The sequence below is a fragment of the Syngnathus typhle genome, linkage group LG3 (assembly GCF_033458585.1).
Source record: "Syngnathus typhle isolate RoL2023-S1 ecotype Sweden linkage group LG3, RoL_Styp_1.0, whole genome shotgun sequence".
Classification (NCBI taxonomy): domain Eukaryota; kingdom Metazoa; phylum Chordata; class Actinopteri; order Syngnathiformes; family Syngnathidae; genus Syngnathus; species Syngnathus typhle.
Window position 1 is genome coordinate 19004230 of NC_083740.1, and position 20173 is coordinate 19024402.

The 20173-nt window shown below is 40.4% G+C and overlaps 1 protein-coding gene across 5 annotated transcripts in view; it reads left to right on the forward strand.

Moving 5' to 3' along the window:
• The window catches only part of LOC133151027 (potassium voltage-gated channel subfamily KQT member 5-like), a 118599-nt gene that overhangs the window by 94084 nt on the left and 4342 nt on the right, over window positions 1-20173 (forward strand). For 3 of the 5 annotated variants that reach the window (XM_061273750.1, XM_061273751.1, XM_061273753.1), the window contains exons 10-13: window positions 12837-13060; window positions 16148-16253; window positions 18310-18441; window positions 19231-19338. In XM_061273750.1, the coding sequence (XP_061129734.1) occupies window positions 12837-13060; window positions 16148-16253; window positions 18310-18441; window positions 19231-19338 (570 nt within the window). The remainder of the gene's footprint in view (window positions 1-12836; window positions 13061-16147; window positions 16254-18309; window positions 18442-19230; window positions 19339-20173) is intronic. The other 2 variants (XM_061273754.1, XM_061273752.1) reach the window with 1 other exon arrangement.

The window sequence follows — 20173 nt, forward strand, 5'->3', positions numbered from 1 at the left end:
GCATTTACTACCGGAAGCCGTGCCAGAAAGCTCGGTGCACACTCACAAGTGCGTGTACGTACTCAGTAGTACGGACTTGGCGCACTCTCGCTCTATTCGTATCAGTCCCGAATTTAGACGACAGCATTCTTATAATTCGCGCGCTGAGCTTTCAGATGCAGTTTTGCGCTAAAGCCACCCACAAACCTTCCCCTGGAATCCTTCCATTAAAATGAGTGGCCCAAAAAAAAGAAGTTTGTGCCGAATGTTAAAAAAAGAGTGGCCAATTTGGCTCGACGTACGCGACGTGACGTTCAGCCACATCAACATCAACCCGTCACAGATCAAGGTAAACGGACCAACACCTCGGATCTCGCCTAAGAATTGCCACAACAAATTTTACTCCAGACTATGACGCACTAGCAAAAAAGGGAGACCAACAACACTGTTCCCACTGAAAATGAACGGGAGGCTCTAAAGTTTGTTGTAAAAAAAAGCATTTTGAATATGATTTGTACACATAGCAGGGATTGAAACTAGCGACCATTCTCATTTTCAAACAATGCAGGATGCTCAAGGACATTGATGCACCACTTATTTGCGACTAATCTTAACCTGTAAAGTTCTTAAGGCTTACTTTAAGGAGGTGTTTCCCGTTTCCTCACCTCTGTTACCAGGTGTTTGCGAGTTAAAACTCTGCTCTGATTTTCAGATACCCCTCACCGTGTTGCTGTTTTGATTACTTTATTTGGATGTATGCTTTCACCGATTCTTCAAGATGATATATTTGGTCAGAATGTTTGCCGTTTGATGTGATCTCATAAGATAAACCTCTTTCATTAATCTGACCTGCAGGCACTGAAGTGATGGCGATTGTTATTCATAATAACAGTGTCGTATTTTATGAGAATCACTGATAGCAGTTTTTTAGTGAATTATTATTTTTTTAATGCTGTTAATAAATGCATTTGTTTTAAAAAAAACTTGTTTGGAATATCCATGCTTTACTACCTACTAAAGGCCAAGATCTTTTATGCGATGACCTTTACAGGTCGCTTATATGACTTCACACAACGCCTACGTCCATCTGCTCCTGGTCCGGCCCTCCGGTCCAAATTTAGAACCCAGTTCGGCCCCCGAGTCAAAAAGTTTGCCCACCCCTGGGTTAAACCCTTGCTGCAGGGCGTAATCCTCATATAGAGTTTTACCAAATCTAGACATTCGGGCCATGGTCTTCCTGTTTCTGCCATGCATTTGGTTAATCTATTTTTAATTGTTCCATTTGTCCGTTCAACAAGGCCAGCACTCGATGGATGATAGGAACAATGATTTTTTAATGTAATCTGCAAATGTTCAGCCATTTTGTGAATGACTGAATTTACAAAATGTGGTCCGTTGTCACTGTAAATGGTCTCTGGGATACCATAACTGGGAATGATGGTCTTGCAGATAGCTTTTGCTACTGTTATAGCATCTGCATTCTTTGCTGGGATTATTTCTGTCCACCTTGAAAAGGCATCTACTAGGACTAAACAGTATTTGTACAATCCACACCTGTTTAGTTCTATGAAGTCCATATGCAACATTTGGAACGGATAATTTGGTTCTGGGAATTTTCCTCTCTTTGGTCTTACATTCCCTTGTGGATTATTTTTTATACAGACTTCACACGCTCTACAAAAATGTTTTGAGTACAAATTGAAACCATACGTTGTAAAGTGTTGTGATATTAGCCCCTGCATCCCCCCTGTCGACACATGAGTACTTCCGTGTGTCGAAATTGCAGCTGCTCTAAAAAGGGATTTAGGGAGAACAGGCTTATTATTTACTATGTATATGTCTTTGTCTGTCAGTTGTGCACCTTTAGCAATCCACATTTTCTGTTCTTGTTTAGGGGCTGAATGTTGCATATCATGCAAGATCTGTGTATTTATTAGTTCCTCCTTTTCTGACGGCAATCTCAGAAATAGGTCTGAGGTTCCGTATTTACCTATAGCAGCTTCCTTTGCTATTTTATCTGCTAAGGCATTGCCTAGTGATACCAAGTCTTTCCTCCGTGTGTGTGCCTCACATTTACAAATTGCAAGCTTTGTGGGCAACATTACTGCCTGGAGGAGTTGGATTAGAAGTTGTGCATGTGTTATTTGTTTTCCTGTCGAAGTTATCATTCCACGCCTTTCCCATTGTTTTGCAAAGTAAAAAACAGTTGAAAATGCATACTGGCTGTCTGTGTATACAGTTAGATCTTGTCCATCTGCTAGAGTACATGCTCTGGTCAGTGCAATGATTTCAGCCGCTTGGGCTGAGAAATGCGAAGGAAGAGTTGCTGCTTCTATTACTGTATCTGGGTTTTCCACTACAGCATAACCTGTCTGCGTTTTCCCTATTGGTGTTCTTGAGCAAGACCCATCTACAAACCACGTTTTACCCGTGGTGAGTGGTGTGTCTGACAAATCTGCTCTGGGTAGCTGCAGCTGTTCAGTTTCCTCTACACAATTATGAGGTATTCCATCATTTGGTGTAGGGAGTAAGGTAGCTGGATTCAATAATGTGCAGCGTTTAATGGTTATGTGTGGCTGTGACAGTAACAGAGCTGTATAAGACAAATGTCTGGCTGGAGACAGCATATTCATTTTACTTTGAAGTAACAACACATCAACAGCATGTGGTACAAACAGGTCTGTGGGATGGAACAAGATGACATCTGCTGACGATTCTACTGCCATTGCAGCAGCACATATAGCTTGAACACATGGTGGCAAAGCTCTGGCTACAGGGTCAAGTCTTTTGGAATAGAAAGCTATTGGTAGCCATTTCATGCCATGTTGTTGAGTCAGTACTGATGTCATAAACCCATCTTTACAGTCCACTGTTTGCATAAACCTTTTACTGTAGTCAGGTAGGATCAAATTTGCTGTTTGAACCAATGCCAATTTCAATTTTGTGAATGCTTCTTCTGCTTCTGGGGTCCACGTGATTTTATCTTTGAGTGCTAATGGCTGTCCATGAGCTACCTCTATCAATGGTTGAGCCATCTCAGCATAGAGTGGAACCCAGGCTCTGCAGTAATTACACAGTCCTAAGAAAGACACAAGTTGTTTCTTTGTGACAGGTCGTGGTGTATCTAATATAGCCTGTTTCCTGCCCTGTTGTACTGCTCTTCCCCTTGCTGAAAGTGTGTGACCAAGATAATTCACTTCTGGTTTTACCCATTGTAACTTCTGTTTACTGACTTTATTTCCTGTCTGGCCTAGGTGTTGCAGAAGGAGGAGGGAATCACGTCTGCATGCTTCCTTTGTTTCCGAAGCAATTAAAATATCATCAACGTAGACCAAAACTTGACTCTCAGATGAAGGTGTGAAACCAGCCATACAATTCATGATAGCCTGTGTGAAAATGGTTGGGCTATCGGTAAAACCTTGTGGTAATCTGGTGTAGGTGTACCCCTGACCCTTATATGTGAATGCGAACCAATACTGAGAATCATCAGCTACAGGAATAGAGAAAAATGCATTACTCAAATCAATCACGGTGAACTGAGTCCTATTTGGCTGCAATGAATTTAGTAATGTGTGCGGATCAGGAACATTTGGTGCCCTGGTCTGCACTGCACCATTTACAGCTCTCAAATCCTGGATCATTCTCCATTTTGATGCTCCTGCTTTTTGAACTGGGAATATAGGTGTATTACATGGAGAGTCATTACATTTCCTAATTATTCCTGCTTTTAATAGATCTTTAATGACTGGTTCAATGCCTATAGAAGCTTCAGGCTTCAAAGGGTACTGTTTTACTCTGGGTCTGTAAGAAGATTTGGTTTAATTTCCACAGGTGGAATGGCTGTAATCAGACCAACGTCTGTTGGACCTGTGGCCCACACAACAGGATCTACACTCTTCAAATCTTTTTCATCTTCCTCTGAAAATGCAATAGTTGCTGTCTGTCATTCTAGGGCATGGATTTTTGGAGTAGCTGTGAATAACATGCAGAATTTATGTCTGTACATGTCACAGCTTGGGCTATACTCACAACTTGGAGCTTCCCATCCTGTTTCACAAGGCTTATAATCAGTAGCTGCAACAGCTATTTTTAGCTTCGGACCTGTGTCTTTCCACTGAATATGTTCTGGTTTCAAAAGTGACACGTGAGGCACTGATCCTCCTCTATACATGTTTTTTAGATTTGTAGGTAAGATTACTGTGGCACCTGCAAATGATCTGTGATCAGAATATATGTAGTCAATGGACACTGGAACAGAGGGCTTGTTTAGGAACTCCTCACTATATTCAACATCTGAACATGGTGAAACTTTCATTGTGACATGTAATTTGGTGTACTGCATTTCATCTTGTAAATCAGAAATGGTGGATTTTGCAAATTTGATCAGATCTGCCGTTTCTCTGTCACAGAGGGAGTGTGGGAAATCAAGTGAATAGTAAACGGCTTCATCTCCCTCTGTGAGTAAGAGGTGTGGCACTCTGGCTGCTGTCATCCCATCTTTTAGCGGGAACACAGCTATGCCTAGGGCTGACATTAAGTCTCTTCCTAGGAGATTTACAGGACAGTGAGGTGAGTAGACGACTGGTGCTGAAATCACACTGCCTGTTTCTGGATCTTTAACCTTTAGTGGTAGTGTCATGTGTTCTAGGTATGTCTGACCATTAGCTGTTTTGACCCAAATTGACTGCTTTCCAGTGGTCAGGCCTTTAACTTTGTGTCTTAAAACTGATGTACAGGCGCCAGAATCACACAAAAAAGTTACTTTTTGTTCATTAACAATCAAATCTATGAATGGTTTTTCTTTTAAGTGACTCAATGATTCGACTGCTGTAAAAACATCCAAGAGATCATGCTTGTCCTCCTCATCTAGTCATGCGCTCTGTTCTGGCCGTTCTGGCCGCGGTCCTTTTTTCTTTTTAGGACATTCTTTGGACCAGTGGCCTTTTCCTCCACAATGCCAGCAGGCATTGGGGTCACCAGACCAGTGGGGAGGATTTTTGGATGCTGATCCTCTACCTCTCCCCCTGAAATTTCCTCTGCGCCCACCTCGGCCTCGATAGGGCAGGTGGTTCTGATAGAATAATTCTGATTCTTCCACGCAGTCCGAGTCTACCCAAAAAACTCCGGCTGACCCTGTGGGAGTTTTAGGTTTCTTTACAATTTTAGCAGCGTGTCTAGCCCATTGCATTACGGTAGTAACACTGGCTGTGTCTACCTCTACATTGTGTTTTCGAATCCATTCACTGATTTTGGGTTCCATTCCATTTAAAAGGGCATTTTTTAATTGTTGTTGGTAAGGGCCTGCGTCATGGTCGTCTACAGGGATTCCACTGTGAACTCTAAATTCTTTTTCAAATCTCACTCTAAAGTCATCAACATCCTCACCCAATTTTTGTTTTATCCCTGCCAGACGTCCGTAATCAGCTCTTCTCCTAAATGTTGTTCTACATCGGTCCCATAAAGCGTTTAATTGAGCCAAATAAGGACCTCTTAATTGTCCATCATTTGGGTATTGGAAAATTTCCCCTTGATTAGTTCTACCTGTGTAATCTCCCCTCACTCTTCCCCATAAACGAGGGATGGAGCACTGGAAGGCTTCTCCTGCCTCCCTACCATTTAATCTATATGAGTGTATTACTCCTTCCATGTCTCTGATCCAGGACTCTACATCCTCTTGTGGATCAGGGATTCCCTCAACAGCTTCTCTGCACTCTCTGTTTGACCAAGGTCGAAACACGTACATGTGTTGATTATTAGGTCCGTCGGCATTTGGATTCGGGACCTGAATCATGGGATAATTGCCCATTATCGGGTCGTCACCTTCGTCACCTGAGTATTTGTCGTGTGTTAGTTCAGTCATTTTGTCTGGGACAGCCTGCGGCTGGACTGTCATTCGTCCTGTCTTTTGTCTAGTGTGGTGAGAAACCGGAGAATAAGGTGGGGGCACACTAGCTTCAGCTCTAGCTGCGGCCTGTAATTCCCTAGTGGGATACAGACTAGAACGCTCAGGTTGTGCTTGAACTGCTTCCTCATTCATTCCGTCAAGTCCATGTGGTGCCGCGTCATTTTGTCTCTGTCTTAGTCGTCCTTGTCCTTCATTGTCCTCTGGTTTGACAAAACAAATAGTGCCAGTCATTTTATTTTGTTGCGCTTTTCGGTCTTCTCTAGCTTTTAGTCCAGCTCTGCGTTGGTTTTCAGCCTCTTTTAACCATAATTTTGCACATTGCAATTCTTTTTCCTTTTTATCTTTTTTCTTTCCTTTTTTCATAATTACACTAGCTTCAAGCTTGGCAACTACATTTTTCCACTGATCTACTTTAAGGTGACCAGTCACACCATACTTTTTGTTCCATTTTATCAACCATTCGCTACTGTCTGGAAAGTTATTTAACATATACTTCTCATCTCCTGATACTTTGTGAGTAACACTTTGACGGCCCCCCATTTTAAACAATTTAGTCCAACTATCAAATCCTGGGGATTTCTAAAGTTGGAATGTTTCTTTAGTGGGATAACGACCTCCTGTGGTAATTTCTTCCCACTATATTACATGCAGCACATACGTATTACCATTCACACACATTCACACTGCGGAATTTTCTCAACACAACGAGGTGTATTTATGTCTACAAGTAGACCGAATTCCTATTACTTGGAATTCACAAGGACTCCGCCGTCCTTACCCGGGTACCCTTTTTCTGGGGACTAAAATACCCCAACCACGCAAGCCAACAAAGAGGTCTCACCGAGTCTGTGAAAGATTCTTGAAGATTCCGTCAATCGTCGCCGCCGAGAGGTGCTGAACTGGGCCGGCCTGGCGGATGAACGTTGCTCCCCAGGGCTTTCCTTCAGGCGTCCTTGGACCCCTGCCGTGCACGGATTCGGCGTCTTCAACACTCCTCGGATCAGCGAGCAGATTTCCAGGAATCCCCGTACGGGCCACCACAAAATGTTGGGTTCACATCATTTTTCTGAAAAGAATCTCACAGAGGCAGGATATGTCTTTGGAGGCCAGCGATCATCTGCAGACGGGCTCAATCCCAGACACAACAAGTGTGGTTGGGATCTGCGCCCTTCCTTCAGTTTGGTCGTGCCTTTTATTGAGGAACAAACAAAGGGACAAGTGTACATGTACATGAATGCATAGCTTCTTTAGACGGGAAGGACATTCCACAATTACATCTCATGACTACCGCACAACAGCGATACTATTAAGACAGAAGCGGTATGTTCGTCCCATGACTTTAGCCAGACAAAAGACGTAGTCTTGGTGCTCATGGGATAGATACCTCTGTTGGAGTTCTCATGACTTCTACTTGAATAAGACGTTTGTCTGCTTCAGCCATCCCATGACAACCTCATGATATGTACATGGATAGCTAACTATGGGCCCATTGTATAGCGCGGCTCGTGACTCCACACATGAGCTCCTTAGCCAGCCATCTGCTCCCAAGACATTATCACGAGGCCAAACTATCACATGTTGCGGAGAATCTTGCACACATAAGTAGATACATAGAATCCAATGATAAAAAGTATATCTTTCCCAACACACGGGGATGGGTTAAATGCAGAGGACAAATTTCACCACACCCAGATGTGTGTGTGACGACCATTGGGACTTTAACTTAAAAAAAAAAACAGCTGTTGACTCAGGAACTCCATGCGCCGCTGACGTCAGCCTCGTTGTCAGTTGGCGGCTCCAATTATTCCACAGATCTACGTGTATAACTATATAGCAGCGTTACCAAAGTACCAGGCAAGACGTGGGTTTGGTAACCGGCTCTTTATTTAACAAAACGAACTCAATGAGCCAACAACGACAATCGCGCCCCTAATGCGGCCTTCACGGCCTCTCTAGACAATGGGAAACTACTAATAACTAACAAAAATAACAAGTTTGTCAAACAAATCACCAAATCCTTCAAACTCTTCGTCCACGTTGTTTTTTTCATTTCGCTAAGACTAACCTCCGCTTTTCGCCAATCCTTTACAAGTTTCTCACTAACTCCAAACTTTATTTCTGCTGCTCGATTACCGTTTTCGGCTGCAGATTTTACTATATGCAGTTTGTAATCTGCAAAATATGATTTTCTTTTTGGTGCCATTTTTGTTAAACCCTTCTCAGTTGATATGAGTTACAGCCAATAGTGAATTTATCAAAGCAGGCCTAGAGCGCCCTCATCTGGTTTAGTCTGAAAATAACATGTGAAGTGAATCTACTTCACAATGACGGGAATGTGTGTGAGTGACAAAAAAAAAAGAAGTTAAGCGCTTCTCAGTTGATATGAGTTACAGCCAATGGTGGATTTATCAAAGCAGGCCTAGAGCGCCCTCATCCGGTTTAGTTTGAAAATAACGTGAAGTGAATCTACTTCACAATGACTGTAATGACGGTGTGAATGTGTGTGTGACCAAAAATAATTAGAAATTTCACATATAAGTCGCACCCCCACCCAAACTATGAAAAAATGTGCGACTTGTACTCCGAAAAATACGGTACTTAAGGAGTTTTTTAAGTAAAGGCAATGAAATATTGAAGTTAAAAACAAGGGCCACATTAAAAAAAAGAACGGTAATGGCAGTTAAAATGCCTCAAAGCAACTGCACAATTCTTACTCTCTCTATCTCTTTATCTCTCTCTCTCTCTCCCTCCCTCTCTCCCTCCCTCTCTCTCTCTCTCTCTCTCTCTCTCTCTCTCTCTCTCTCTCGCTCCCTCTTTCCCCATCCCTGCATCTAATAACACACACACACTGTATGTCTGTCTGCCCTTGTTCTATTTATTTGTTTTATTTTTTGTTTTTTTTTAGTAAAATGCATTGTAATAAACAGGAGCTTCTGAGGAGGTGTACCCCTTGGAAACATAGGTATACCGCTGCTCGGTCCCTGACATGTTTTTGGGAATGCTGACTACACTGTGTTCCAAATTAGTAAGCATTTGCAGTTTTAGTTAATAATACTAAATAGGCAAGACAATTTAGAGGATATTTTTCTTAAATTATGAATGAATATATTAGCCTTATAATAATGGGGATTTTGCAGAACAGACAAGATATAACAACTAGAATATTACTCCAGTTCCAGTGTATCGAAATTATGATGATGGGGATGATGTTGATGATGATGACGATGATGATGATGGTGGTGAGGATTCTATGTCTTGTACCGCTCACAACTGTACTGGCGCCTATCCTAGCTGACTTCGGATGGGAAGCAGGGTATCGCTGGTCACAAGCCAAGGGCCCAAATATTGTAGACAAACATTTCACACAATTTAGAATCTTCAGTTATTATCCATCCATGCAACCATTTGCCAATTTTTTTTATTATTATTATTATTATTATTATTATTATTATTATTATTATTATTATTATTATTATTATTATTATTATTATTATTATTATTATTATTATTATTATCAGTAGTAGTAGTAGGTTATTTCTTAATAATAATATATTCATAATGTATTATTATTAACTTTATTATTATTTATCATGAGCGGCTCGGTGACGCACTGGTTAGCACGTCCGCCTCACAGTGTGTTCGATTCCACCTCCGGCCCTCCCTGTGTGGAGTTTGCATGTTCTCCCCGGGCCCGCGTGGGTTTTTCTGGGCACTCCGGTTTCCTCCCACATCCCAAAAACATGCTTGGTAGGCCAATTGAGCACTCCAAACTGTCCCTAGGTGTGAGTGCAAATGGTTGTTCATCTCTGTGTGCCCTGCGATTGGCTGGCGACCAGTTCAGGGTGTCCCCCGCCTACTGCCCGATGACTGCTGGGATAGGCTCCAGCCTGTGGGGATTAAGCGGTTCAGAAAATGGATGGATTATTTATCACTCTCATTGCTGTTATTGTAAATACACAGCTTTTGAAAATAAAATAGATTGAAGAAGAGAAAAAATTATTTTGTAGAAATATTTAAAAAACTAAACAAATGTGATTTTGAAAAAATAATAATCTGCAGGTATCAAATATTCACATTGGCCTTTTCTTTTCTAAACCACCAGTGATTGTGTTCTTTTTGTAAAGAAGCAGACAATTCAGCTCGTTGAAAATTCTTCAGTTTCCCCACAATGAAAAATTTAGCTTTGCTGATAATGTGGAACAAAATCTTTAATTATGTTCATCTGTTTAAAATCACCAAGCCTGTCCAAGATTGATACAAGTGATCTGTGCAAAAACTTTGCAAGTAACCAAAAACTCAAATGTTGAACTTGAATTTGATATACAGTGGAGCCTTGGTTTTCGAACGTCCCGGTTCTCGAACAAATCGGTATTTGAACAAAAAATTTGAGATTTTCCTGCTTCGGATGTCGGACAAAATTCGGTTGTCGAACCTCGCGAGATGAGCCGAGAGGACCCGTATGCCAAGTGACTCCGTTCGTTATTACGTTCTCGTTACTCCGAGGACTCAGGGTTACTCTAATCATGCCTCCAAAGGAAGCAAGTGGGAGCAGTTAAGCCATCCTAAAAGAACAAAGACGGTCCTAAAGCAACGCAGTGGCCAGAGGGGGCAACGCCCCCTCAAACAGATGTCCTGCCCCCTCGAATCAAACTTTTAGAAGTGAAAAATCCGCTGATAGAAACACACGTTAATCAGCCCCCTCTCTTCTCTCATGTCGGTGCAGTGTGTGTCCTGTCAGGACTCCGCGCCCCTGCTTAAACATCCAATCACTGTGAGTATGCAAATGAGAATGAGGCAAGACGCAGCCAGAGATTGTCAAGTTACAGTCAGCGCAGTAGGAGTTGGAAGAAGCAGTAAAAACTCCACCAAACTCGTCGTAATGACCCGTGATATAACTAATGATTAACGACAACTCAAATAATAGTTAATATAACATTCATATTATATGTCCCAAGAGAGATTGCCACCTTATTGTGGTCAGGGGGTTTGCATGCCTCAGTGACCCTAAGGGCAATACCAGCAGAAGCTTTAATCTTCAGGTGGGACACCCAAGCTGGACAGGTCTTCGTGAGGCCTGACAGAGTGCAATCCACTTCTCCAGGTTGAGATCTGGACACACAGCTAACAACTGTCGTGAAGAAAACAGTAACAGTGTTAAAAATGTGTAAAAAAAAAAAAAAAACATGCCCCCTTCACATTTCTGACTGCCCCACACTGAGCGCCCGGCGCGCTGCGGTTGCGCAATCAGACCAAATTAAGCTCCCTGCGCACTGAGGTCCATTTAAATTTTGGAAAGTACATCAGGACTTTAAAAATATTTTCTAAATTTTAGCGACCGCTCTGTCACAATAATGCGACCAGCGCGGTGCAGTTGCGCGGTCGGCAGCGCGCAACGGTTGCGTGTTCGGCGGTGCGCTGCAGTTGCGCGATCGGACAAAATTAAGCTCCCTGTGCACTGATGTCTACTTAAATTTTGGAAAGTAAAGCAGGACTTTAAAAATATTTTCTAAATTTCAGCGACGGCTCTGTCGCAATAATGTGACCAGCGCGGTGCAGTTGCCCGTTCGGCGGTGCGCTGCAGTTGAGCGATTGGACAAAAATGCGCAAATGAAAAAATGCTTAAATAAGGCATTTTTTTTTTATTGCTTGTAACAGATTATTTTTTTCCCCATTATTTGTAATGGGAAAATATGATTCGGAATTCGAACGATTCACTTCTCGAACAGCCTTCTGGAACGGATTGTGTTCGAAAACCGAGGCTCCACTGTAGCTACATAATTATTTGGAACACAGTGTAAACATTGTCGCATGGGTTTATCTGCAGGGGATGTAGTGTCACCATTTGGGCATCATCATGTCTAGCTCCATATTATAGTTTAGAGATTATATGCACCTTGTCTGACCTGATTGCTTGATAAATGTACTAACTACTTTGGCTTGACTTTGTCTCTTTGATATATATTTATATCTCTTTCTACTTGTCAGGTTTCATTATTTGAAGTAAACATGAAAAAAAATGTTTTTAAAAATGGAATAGTGCTTTATATAAAAGACAATAATAATAATAATAATAATCCTGTTTTTTTTTCGCATTAAAATAATGCCTTACATGTTGGTCTACTTTCCATACCATGAACTTAATATTGTAACAATTATTCTTACTGATCATAATCAACATTTTTTTTTTCCCCATCCATTTTCTGAACCACTTTATCCTCACGAGGCTCATACTCGTGCTGGAGCCTATGACAGCTGTCTTTGGGCAGTAGGCGGGGGACATCCTGAACTGCTTGCCAAGCAATCGCAGGGCTTTTTTTTAAGTCAGTTCTTGTAGAGTCCTCCAATGTGCAGGAAGGACTATGGCCAGTTCTATTACAATTACATTTCCTGAGAATCAGAGAGTCCTGTTATCTTTTATTTTAAGCAAGACAAGATTTTGTACATGGATTTCCTCATATATTCAGTTTGCAGGCTAGTTACATTGCCCGTCGTTGACACTATAAATGGATAATGGCTTTTTTTTCTTTTCTCAAAGGAAGAACATGAAACCTGACATTTACGAATGCTATCTAAATTATGGCAATGCACAATGTCGGCATACTGCTGTTTTATAGCAAAATACACCAGGAAGCAAGTTAAAATTATGAGTACAGTACATACAGTCATGAGTGCAGCACGTAATTTGTCACAGGGATTACATGAACTTGTAAAAAACATTCAATTGGCATTGGCGTGTTGCTTTAATGTCATTTTGACATTGTACAATGACCTTGTAGTTACTAATAATGAATGACGCTATTTACAATAATCGTTTAAACAAGCACTGACAGCACTTTGGTGAATCATTTCACCAAAACATTCACAGGTAATACAACTTCATGTCAGTCTTGTATTGTTTTTCTCACATTTGCTCTTCTCTTGTTTAACCATCCATTCTCTTTTCATTTTATAGCCAGAAACTCAGCTTCAAGGAGCGTGTGAGGATGGCTAGCCCGAGAGGTCAGAGCATAAAGAACAGGCAAACATCCTCAGTGAATGACCGTCGTTCTCCAGTAGCAGAGGCTGGTACAGAGGCCACCAGCCCTGCCAAGGTACAAAAGAGCTGGAGTTTCAATGACCGCACCCGTTTTCGACCCTCACTGCGCCTTAAAAGCCAGTCGCGGTCCACCACTGATGGTGAGTGGCTTTTAGGTTTTGATCACTTGTAAGAGGGACTATTGTTGCCACTGTTCTCAATCACAATCTTAACATATTTTCAGGTAGAGGTAAAAATAATGATTTATTTTCGGAAAAATCATAGCAGTAACGTCAACTTTTTCTTCAAGGGCCCAATTAAGCAGTTCTGTCTCCTGTCTCTGGGTGTTTTCAAAACAAAAAGATGTCAAACAATGGTTGAAATAAGTTCATAGTACTAATTGTGGGTATTTAAAAGGAAAGACACATCTCTGCCTAGATCACTTTTTTCTCCTTGTCTTAATTTAATAGGTTCCAGGTGGTCTCGTATAATTTTACATGGTTTCTCTTCAGTTCACCATCGTGATACAATTTGTATTTTCATACAAGCTAGCACAACAACTTGACTCATTGATATTCTTCGCAACTTGGACCTTCCAGTTCAAATTTTCTAAAGAGAAAAGTCCCACTTTCCTCGAATGCAGCATCATTTTGCACAGAATCAGCTCGATAGAAGAAAGCAAGTCAGCAGTAGCTTGTGTTGAGCTTTCTGGAAAGACCCATTTTGGCGATTGGTGATCACTTTAGTAGACACTGTTTAATAAAATGCCAGTACAGTAATAGCAATCAATAACCATCCTGGCAAGTATTAAAGTGTATTGAACCTTGCTATGATTGGAAATCCTTTCTACTTGCATGTCTATTTATATGAAAATACTGTATATCAACAGTCTGCATGTATTGTTCTGTGCTGCTAGGGCTTGTATTTCGGCAAACATGGGGCTTTGTGGTATAACAGTACCGTATTTTCCGCACTATTAGGCGCACCGGATTACAAGGCGCACCTTCAATAAACGGCCCGTTTTAAAACTTTGTCCATATATAAGGCGCACTGGATAATAAGGGGCATAAAATAGAAGCTATACTGCAACAAACTGAGGTTGACTAGGGCTGCGGTATGCATCCACTAACCAATAATCAACGAGCCCTCTGTAAACAATCGCGTTTCTCAAACGATCTCCTATAAAATGATCGGAACTGACTAAAGTTCAATCTAACGCATTGGTACTTCTTACCTATGTTTCCCTTCCATATCGATCCGTAGATTTACTCGAAACATTAACAGAGCAGCCTATTTTGACATGAAATAGCCTGGTCCGTATAGCAGCTATTGTTATAGCATTAGCCATCCGCAAATTCCCATGAGCCTCAGCTCGCAATCTCCCATGAGCCTCAGCAAAGTGTAAACAATCGCGTTTCTCAAACGATCTCCTATAAAATGATCGGAACTGACTAAAGTTCGATCTAACACATTGGTACTGCTCACCTATGTTTCCCTTCCATATCAATCCGTAAATTTACTCGAAACATTAACGGAGCAGCCTGTTTTGAAATGAAATAGCCTCGCGGGTACAACAGCTATTCGGTGACGCCCCCTGACTACAGTTGCCGTAACGTTGGGAAGCGATGCGACCTTGTAATTTACTAGTCGTACTAAAACGTACTTAAACATTTTGGCAGAGCACGGTGTACAACCAGTATGGATCAACAAATTCATCAATCGATCCATATATAAGGCGCTCTGCATTATAAGGCGCACTGTGTTTTTTTTAGTAAAATGTAAGTTTTTAGGTGCGCCTAATAGTGCGGAAAATACGGTAATCTAATAACATTCAGGAAATAACTTGCCCAACACTGGCATATTTACTAATACCGTATTTTTCGCTCCATAAAGCGCACTGGATTATAAGGCGCACCCTCATTTAATTTTTTATTTTAGAAATGATTTCCTATATAGGGCGCACCGGATTAAAAGGCGCATAAAATAGAAACTATACTGCAACAAAGTGAGGTTGACTAGGGTTTTATAAAATTTTATATCTTTATGTTTGAAGCCTGAAATGTGGCGAAATGTTGAAAGGTTTAAGGGGGCCGAACACTTTCGCAAGGCACTGTACATTAAAATGCATCGTAAAATGTGTACTGTACAAGCTTTGATAGGTCAAACTTAAAAACAAAAAGTAATAAAATATCTCTAAAACATGATGGACTGCAAAACAAATTCACTACTTTTAAAAAAGCATCACAATTTTTTTAGGGACACAAAAAGCCATCTCTGATTAAATTTGCTGTTGACTTAGACTTAGACAGATTTTATTGTCATTTTGTAAACACTCGGTGCACACAAAACGAAATTTCGTTGCATACGGCTCTCGACAAAGGAATGATATTTCGGCTGGATAAAAAGTGACATTTCTATATAAATATGAAATAAGATAAATAAGAAAAATATAAAGCGCAGCCGTGAAGGAAACAAAAACAGTATTTACAAAGTATCAGTATTCATTTGTTTATTTGACAATGCAAATTAATGAACACTTTTACAATTAAATTACACAGTGTAAATATAGCAGATTTAGCTATGAGCTACTTTCCATTTGTAGTCCTTGATAGGGAGACAACATACAATTAGAATTTACAATAAGTATCAAATATAAAAATAAAAGTAACGTCACTTAACTTCAATGTGTCTTATTGTCTGTGTTGACATAGTAGTTGACTTGGTTTGAGCTATCTTTTAAGCTCTTTTTAAAAGTAAGCAAGCTATGACAGTCTCAAATGGGTGTTGTTAGATTATTCCAGAGTGTGCATCCCTTTACAGTTTATGTAATTTGTTGTGTTGCGGTCTTTCTGAAGGGCACAACACAGTCCCTTCTAGAGACAAATCAGACCAAAGCAATTCGTTTTTTGTCTTTCCTAAATTAATATCATATATAAACATTCAGAGTTGACTTTAAATCATTTCCGTATTCCTTTAGTTTACTTTCATACAAAATACTTATTGACCATTAGTCCATATGTAAAAAAAATAAACCTAATAAAAACTCAACAAATATGTAGCCATTAAAAATAAAAAACTCCAATACAACTCATAAAACAGTCTGTAAAAACAAACTTACTGAATTGGGAAATAAGAATAAAAAAAGGTAGTAAGCCCCATATAGTTTTGTATTTGCATTTTGTGTTGATGAACCAAATTAACAACTTGTTTGATTATCTTTTTGCCCCACCCCCCTTCCTAAACGGCAGATTCTAACATGGCAGGAGAGGATGGTTTTGATGAGAAGGGTTGTCATTGTGAGATCTCAGTGGAGGACTTACTGCCTTCTGTTAAGTGTGCCATCAGAGCGATAAGGTGAGTAAGAGTCACTGTTTTCTTTCCTTTTCTGTGTGTGTTTCTTTGTAGTTTTGCCCATGGAATTGAATCTTGGTTGCAGTTAATTTAAATGTTAACTTAATGACACTCTCCATATCCTTCAATATTTCAAGAGAAGTTACGACTCACCCATAATTCTGTTGCTGTTCATTACTTTCTTTATACACTTCTTGTGACCTTTGTTTGAGCTGGTGTCCAACAAAGACCATTACAGTTGCATTTGCATTGAAGCTGAGATTCTAGTTGTCTTTTGGAGTAAAATAAAATAAAGTGCACTAAATATATTTTTGAAAAGTACTTGGGTGCATTTTATGGCATCTCAGAACCGAGTCTAGTTTTGTGCTAACTGGTAAAAAACAAGCCCATGGCTTTATTACCCCTTGAAAAATGTGCTATTGCCTCATACATTTTAATTCTAGATTGGCTTCATTTTAATCATTTAAGTTTTACTGCTGTCTGTCCATGCCAAATATTTTCTTTTTTGTTTTTCACTTAAAGGCACTTGCCAAATACCAATATGATTGGCCTTGAGGTTTTGCAGGTGCAAAAATAGACAAAAATATTTTTCGCAATGATATTTTACGTGTGCCCAGTCGGGCACAGCCCAAAAGCAGAACGTTGATCCCCCTTACCATTGGCTCACAACCTGTGAGCAGGGCGATATGGCTCAAGTGCAATGTGGGCTGGGCGGCGGCCAAAGACGAGGACCTTGGCGGTCTACAAAACCGCTTCGACTGTCGACTGCCTCTAGAAGTGGAAAGTTAGCTCTCTGGCAGTTGGTGTGTGAGGTTGACAATTTCCGACTGGACATAGTTGAGCTCGCCTTGACACATACAAGCTTGGTCTCTGGTACCATTTCTCTTGAGAGGGGTTGGAGACTCTGAAATTAAAGTAGAGCTAGAGGAAGTGGCTAAAGAGAGGGACGTCTGGGCTTCCCTACTAGGGGTGTAACGATTCATCGATACACATCGATTAATCGATATAATGCTCTACGATTTATTGGCATCGATGCTAAACGTAAACATCGATTTATATCGCCGTGTTTGACTTCGGACATTAGACGCGACTTTATTTTGAAATCCAGTTCATTGTTGCTTGCTTCCTCTTTCCCGGAGCAGTGCGCGCGGCGTTGTTGTGTTGTGAGCAGAGCAGGCACGTGAAAGGGGAGTCAACAACTAGTACGCGGCTCCTGGGCTGGTGCTATGGCTAGTGTCCAAAAAGACGAGGAAATTTGCTCCCCTTTAGGCTTCAAGTCATTCATTTGGAAGCACTTTGGATTCCAAAGAAAAGATGGCTCAACAGACAAGACACGTGCAGTTTGTAAATCCTGCCATGCGATGATCGAATATTCAGGGAGCACAAATCTCGCCGCACATTTAAAGAAAAAACACGACATCAAAGTTCAGTGTTAAAGTAAGCACTTTGTATACTACAATACTCTTGTAATTTCCTAAGTAAAGAGTTTGCAGTACCTTGTTGATTCTGCGTATGAATTGTTATAAATCAAGATATTGTTCTATATTTTTTATTAAAAAAAAAAAAAAATCGATCGTAGAGCACTATATCGGGATATATCGTGAATGAATCGCAGCAGGCTTTAAGATATCGGCAAATATCGTATCGTAGTTCTTTGTATCAATATGATATCGTATCGTGACAAAACCCGCGATTTACACCCCTATTCCCTACCCAAGCTGCTGTCCTCGTAATCCAACCTCGCAAGAAAATGGATGTGAAAATTGATATTTTATGTGCAGAAATTTAAAATAATAAGGCACCTCTTCATTAAGCGCAGTGAAGTGATTTTTGGAAGTGTGAGGATTTTTTTTATTTGAGTGAGAAAATTGTTAGCTGGTGAGCAGTAGAACTGTACTAAGAATACAGCTCATAAAGAATGGAACTTTGACAAATTTGCATAATCGAGCATCCTGTTTACAGTATTTTGACTAAAACTTAGACAGACTTTATTGTCATTTTGTAAGCCACCTTCTTGTGGCTGACAGCAAAACACATACACTGTACTCTCTTCCTGCAGAATAATGAAGTTTCATGTCGCAAAGAAGAAATTCAAGGAGACCCTGCGTCCATATGATGTGAAAGATGTAATTGAGCAGTACTCTGCAGGTCATTTGGACATGTTGTGCCGCATAAAGAGTCTACAAACCAGGTAGGATGTTCAATTCATTTCATGTTCAGTTCATCTGCTTGATTGGTTAAATGTTTATTTCGTTTATAAAGAATATGTTATTACACTAAACAGCCACGACATTATGACAACATGCATAATACAACACAAAATATCCAATGCAAAGATTATGCATACTTAGGCTTATGCAGTTGGTTTTTATCAACATTGTCAGAAAGGAGTCATTTGAAATGTTCATTATTACAGTGTTATTTTGCAGTAGTGTGTGACAGCTGCGACTGATAATTTGGTTGCCTCAGGTAATAACATGAAAGCGTCCAAAATAATGAAAACAGCTCTCAGTATGAGGCAGAGGAGTTCTACACCACTGCAAATTCTATCAATAGTAATTACCAACGTGGAATATTGTTAAATAAATACATCTCTATGGGCTCACCAAATCAAGCATTACTATGTTGGAAAAGGCAGAATATTTCACATTATTTTATTGGATATTGTTTGTGTAAGAGGTCAAATGTTGTGCCTGGCAAGTATACAGTCTTACATTGTTTTTTATTTATGCTTTTGAGAGGTGATCAAATTAAACTACTAGGGTATTTCCAAATTTCTCAGGATCTAAACAAAACATGGCAAAATAGAAAATAAAATACCAGAATTTTACAAATTCTGCTGAGGTATGTATCATACGAACATAACAGCGTTTTTATATGTCTGTACTATGTGAGCACTTGTGCGTGTAAGCATGCTTGCATCTGCATTTGTACTTCATGCATGTTTGTATGTGTATGTGTTCACTTTGCTTCCTCACAGACTGGACATGATTGTAGGCCCACAGCCCCTGAGCACCCGTGCCAAGACTTTTTCCTCCCCCTCCTTGCCTCTCTATTACAGCCAGGGCCGAAAGAACTCCACCCAAGGGTCAGGGTGCCCATACACATCAAATGAGTTCATTTCACTTTGATTTTGTTTATTCAAGATGCAGTACATGCTTAGACATATTAATGCACAATATCTACTTTACATTGGGCCAGGGTTTGTCAACTGGTTTTGTCCGAGGGACCGCCATTATAACCAAGAAGCAACTCGGGGACCACTGCTTTGATGGAATATTATTTTATTTAGGAGCAAAGGACAATAGACCTATACAGGCTATTTATTTGCATCTGTATGTCTATTTTGCAAATCTCAGCTACATTTGACATAATTTGGATGGGTAAATAATTCCGGAAATTAGCTGGAAAATAAATCAAGTCTAAATAATAAAGACATTTTATTCTTAAAAATGTTACAATTATTTTCCATTTCTAATTTCGCTGACCATCTGCAATACCGCCACGGACCGCTAGGTGGCCTCGGATCACTGGTTGACAATACCTGCATTAGGCGGAGGAGGGAGTTGCTAGGGGCACCAACGAGCAAAAAGAGCGCCAGGGAAATGAAGACACATTGAAACGTAGAAATTGGGCTGTGTAGAAGAAAAACAAAGCAATGTAGGTAATAAAAATGTACCCAGAAGGAGCTTTTGCACAGGGCCCATATCCATGGAGATGAAGGCTACATTTGAAGGCCCACAGTCAAAGTTAAGTTGTATAGCCTTCTAATGTTGGCTTTGAAGGACACACCTATGAGTTTGGACACATCAATGGACAGGCTGCACAGTTAAATCCTCTTCCACTAGATGGCAGAAGTTAACCTGTGTGTCCACTTTAATCCATTCATGCAGAAAATAGCTTTGCATTCAAGCAATTTCACA